This window comes from Penaeus japonicus, unplaced genomic scaffold, assembly GCF_977035675.1.
Source record: "Penaeus japonicus unplaced genomic scaffold, GWHDUDI00000001_assembly GWHDUDI00000027, whole genome shotgun sequence".
In the NCBI taxonomy this organism is placed as follows: Eukaryota; Metazoa; Arthropoda; class Malacostraca; order Decapoda; family Penaeidae; genus Penaeus; species Penaeus japonicus.
This window is the reverse complement of record NW_028234429.1, coordinates 10,711,507-10,716,506: the sequence shown is the minus strand read 5'-3', so window position 1 is coordinate 10,716,506 and position 5,000 is coordinate 10,711,507. Positions and strand designations below refer to the sequence as shown.

At 39.1% G+C, this 5,000-nt stretch overlaps 1 protein-coding gene across 4 annotated transcripts in view; it reads right to left on the bottom strand.

The window, feature by feature from the left end:
* Nucleotides 1-3,170: 3,170 nt before the first annotated feature.
* LOC122258934 (uncharacterized) overlaps nucleotides 3,171-5,000 on the bottom strand; it is a 52,067-nt gene continuing 50,237 nt past the window's right edge. For all 4 annotated transcript variants that reach the window (XM_043025234.2, XM_043025233.2, XM_086552572.1 and 1 more), the window contains one exon: nucleotides 3,171-4,741. In XM_043025234.2, coding sequence (XP_042881168.1) covers nucleotides 4,524-4,741 — 218 coding nt within the window. In that variant the 3' untranslated portion in view covers nucleotides 3,171-4,523. The remainder of the gene's footprint in view (nucleotides 4,742-5,000) is intronic.

Sequence of the window (5,000 nt, the reverse complement as noted above, 5' to 3'; positions counted from 1 at the left end):
TGTGGAAGTCCCTATCTCCAGCGCAAACAGAAAAGGATTGACTGGTGATCCTTTCAACTTCGGTCCCAGTTCTATTCTGTTTCGCGTCTCAGCTCGTCGAGTTTCCCACATAAGAAAAAAAAATTGAAAGTAATATTACGTATTTGAAGATGAAATAGCAGAACTGTTTATGCGACGGTTGTGAAGAATAATAGTTATTGGCAAAAATATTAACTGTTCTTCTGGTTCTGATCAACAACAACAACAACAACAAAATCGTAAAAAGTTTGTTGATCTTTCTGCTAAACTGTATCAGGTCTGTATCGGCTCCCGGGGACTAAATACCCGTATTAAGATTACAGTTTGTAATACTCACTCCCTTCGCCTCTCTATCTACCCCTTTGTATTTCAGTCAGCCGACTGCTAGGTTTGCCACAGCGTTGAAATGCAAGAAGAGATTCTATCCTTCTAGTTTCAAAGCAACCGGTGGAAACATTTTCACCGCACTATTAAAAGTTTGCCAATACTTGAATACAAATTAAAATGCATGGAATCAAACAGCTCGAGCTTCTCTCAGTCACAAGAAACATGGCGCAAGGGTTAGCGGCGCGGGAGGCGTGCAGCTCCTTTCTTATTTCTTTCGAGGCGGAAAGAAGACAGAAGCGGCCAGTTCAGTTCAGTGAGCTTTACGAAGGCGAGCTTTCCTGGCCTTTGTTCATGGTTGGGCTTACGCGGAAGGAATTTCTATAGCGATCGGCTGACGCTGAGTTCTGACAGCCTCTTTCTTTTCAATTCAATTGATTATATATTCTCCGTTAGAAATCTTCCTCATAATTTGAAATTGTGTTATAGGCATTATCATTCAGAGAGCATGACGATGCCGAACCCACGCTGGCGCATTCACAGAAACAGCAAAATCATATCTATGAAGGTTTTGCTTTCTTAATTTGTCTGGCAGATAAGCTGGAAAAATATTTAGATTACCATGATATAGTTTGTATATCGCCATCATCAAATGCGATAGAACACTATTTTAGATCGCCAATCAGACTTGAAACACAAACTCTGTATTCAAAGTTTTCCGAGATTAGATTAGTGTGCATGAATATACTACAGTGGTTTTCTCTTTTTTTCTCTCTTTCTCGGCTAAACACATCTGATTCATACCCGGTTTAAGAGGAAGAGGGTTTCCAATAATCCTATTCCAATAATCCTAATCCAATAATACTATTTGCCATGCAGGTTAACAGATTTCCTCTAGCATCACAGCTTGTTTCTCATGCGCCGAAGTTGATCTTATTATTTTATTATTTTGCAGTTTTCGCAAGAGAGAAGAGATGGAGAGAGAAGAAGGATTTTTTTTAGAGGGATTTATTCTTCTTCTTTCATGAGAGAAGCAGCATTTTTACCTTGTTATACCGCCCATCAGCTACATCAGCGTTGATACAATATCACAGAGAGAAAGAGAGAGAGAGAGAGAGAGAGAGAGAGAGAGAGAGGGAGAGAGAGAGAGAGAGAGAGAGAGAGAGAGAGAGAGAGAGAGAGAGAGAGAGAGAGAGAGAGAGAGAGAGAGAGAGAGAGAGAGAGAGAGAAGAGAGAGAGAGAGAGAGAGAGAGAGAAGAGAGAACAGAGGAGAGAGAGAGAGAGAGAGAGAACAGAAGAGAGAGAGAGAGAAGAGAGAACAGAGGAGAGAGAGAGAGAAGAGAGAAGAGAGGAGAGAGAGAGAGAGAGAGAGAGAGAGAGAGAGAGAGAGAGAGAGAGAAGAGAAGATAGAGAGAGAGAGAGAGAGAGAGAGAGAGAGAGAGAGAGAGAGAGAGAGAGAGAGAGAACGAGAGAGAGAGAATGAGAGAGAGAAAGAAAGAACGAAACATAGAGAGAGAGATAGAGAGATAGAAAGAAAGAAAAAGAGAGAGAGAGAAAGAAAAGGAAAGAAAAAGAGAGAGAGAGAAAGAAAAGGAAAGAAACAGGGAGAGAGAGAGAGAGAGAGAGAGAGAGAGAGAGAGAGAGAGAGAGAGAGAGAGAGAGAGAGAGAGAGAGAGAGATAAAAAGAGAGAGAGAGAGAGAGAGAGAGAGAGAGAGAGAGAGAGAGAGAGAGAGAGAGAGAGAGAGAAAGAACGAAAAAAAGAGCGAGAGAGAGAGAGAAAGAAAGAGAGAGATAGAAAGAAAGAAAGAAAGAGAGAGAGAGAGAGAGAAAGAAAAAGAGACAGAGAGAAAGAGAAAGAGAGAGAGAGAGGGAGAGAGAGAGAGAGAGAGAGAGAGAGAGAGAGACAGAGAGAGAGATAGAGAAATAGATAGATAGATAGATAGATAGAGATAGAGATAGAGAGAGAAAATATATATACTATAAAGAAATTTCTTGAAAGATGACATGAAGATGAAAATGTCTCATTCATCAATCGATTTCTCTTCTGCATTTTGTTTGTTTGTCTTCTCAATAATGAAATTATGTGATGTTGTCATGACTACACGAGGGCGCTGACAAGAGACGAATGCTCTACTTCCCTTGGCTTAAGATCTCAATCACACTGGGAGGATAGACAAATCCAAGGCAATTTGATAACAATTATTCCGCCTCAAGCCATTCCCGATAATTAATCCGCAAGGAAGCCTTAAACATCATTTTTTTTTAAAGATTAACTTTCGAAGAGAGTGGGAAAATTTGCACTATATGTGATTCATTGCACTACGATATACTTATTGCATTACTGTAATTGCAGTCTGTACACGATAACTTCAAGAAGTCGACCTGTGTATAATTTTATCTATTTAATTGTATGCGTATACACACAAACATATGCACACCTAATCTCTTATATACATATAGAATATAAAATGTATTACAAAACGCCATATAGTAAAGCGGATATGAAAGTCTGTTGCCTGCTGACTCATGTCTGTTCTGCAATACAATGTTTTGACATTCGTAAAAAAAAGTGGTCTAATATATTTTGACTTATTTCTCTATGGCAGATATGTGTCGCCTCCCATTATTCTATTTACATATCTGAAAGCGTAAACATATAAAGAAGAAAAAAAAAGAAGTATATAACACCATAAGAAGTATTGGCATTCCTTGTTTAAGTTTCTTATAAAAAGGCAAAAGTTCAGTCGTTTTCCCACGAAGAATTCACATTTGGAGAATCATCACTCAAAAATTCCAACGTCAGAAAAGGGTATCTTCCAAACAATACTTTCTTTCATAAAATTTATTATAATCGTTATTGTCTTTTATCACAGGCTATGAAAAATGAATGCAAGTCAACATATTCATAAAATATATGAACTAACAACACAAAAACAATCACGACGACATAGTGATAAAAAAATCACTATAGGGATTAACCTATCACAAGGCACACCTGAGATTCAACGTAAGAACGCGGGGAAGGTGTTATCTGAATGGATATAGACAAGCTTACTAAACATAACAGCTTTGTCACTGGTAAGACGTGGATTCGCATGACACACCTGCTCTTGTGCACCGGACAGTTCGGGTGTCTTAGAGTGTATCAACAACACATCATTACAGAAGAAATACACATTTTACAGAATTCCTATGATAGAGTCCAAGTTGAATGGAATGAAGGTGCTGTTTGCAATTACTCTCTTGCAGCCTATCTCGACGGGAATACGCTGCTCTCACAAGCTCTCTCAAAGCACCATTTGTAAACCACATTAATTATCATGTAACCATTAGTAGGGAAAGACTTTCAGTGATCTATATACTAACAATACAAAACACTAAAACTTTTATATGACCAATAGGAACTCTACATTCATTAATTTCTGATGTTAGACTAGAAGCTTTAACAAGCGTAAGGCACCGATAAATACGTGACATAAACTGGTCTCTTGATGCGCATCCTCGCATTCATCTACTGTTTTTTTTATTTTATTTATATACTTCCATGCATTACCGAAGTCATATCAATGAAGAACCTATGTCATAACGTGACAAACTTGATTGTCAGCAGATGCTTAACCTATATACGTATAAGTATACAAACAAACGATTCCGAGTACTACAGATAACTAAGAACTATAGAAAATGGTGAATGAAAAACCCATGAAAATATCGTACCAAAAGTTAACAAAACAGGATCATAAAAGGTGCGTCAGGGACAAAAATTGAAAGACTACAAATTATTAATATATATACATACATTTACAGTATCTGATGAATCACTTGTGTCATGAAATCGCAATTCTCCGGATGACCAGCGAGTGTCAACACGGGAATTAAAAGGCTATTCATTAATATCCTCATTTACGGCTAAACAATCAGTGATCGTCAGCACGTCGATGATAAAAAAAAATCTACCGTATAATGGACGTCTGCCGTGGAGCAGATAATGTGAATATAAAACGGAACAAGACAGTGCGATCTGTAACTCATAAAACCAACCTGAGTTGTTGTGAAATATCGTTCAGACTCAATCCTGGCAGAAACCCTTTGGTTTTATGAGATACACTAACAAACTTAAAAACTAATGGGACCAACAATAGAAAAAAAGTATCTTACATTAAAAATCCCAGAGACAAATTCAGAGTGTACATATAGGCCTATATAGTCCCGTGTCTCCACATAATCGCATTCGTAAGGAAGGGACGGCTTTCACGGCCTTGTTGAAGCAAGTGAGGAAGTTCGAGCAGTCGCACATGAGCACGTAATGGAGGGTCCCGTTCTGCGGCGACGACTTGTGCAGCGTGATCCTTTTCAGTCCGACCTCACTCGTCAGGCTCTTGTATAACGTTCTGGCTCCTGTGGGAGGAGAGGCATGTTAGGAGATGGCACTGGGTCGCTCTTCCTCGTCAGAAACATGGTCTGTTCAGGTCAAGCCAACCGGATTTCCAGTTCAGAGCTACGTTTAGAACTGCTTGTAGATAACGCAAGGTGTCCCCGTGTCTGTGATTACCTTCATTTATACGCACACACATACACACACACACACACGTACATTCATATAGTGGCGAATCCGGACCCCTTCGTGTGATTAACTGCGCCCCACAGCATAGTAATA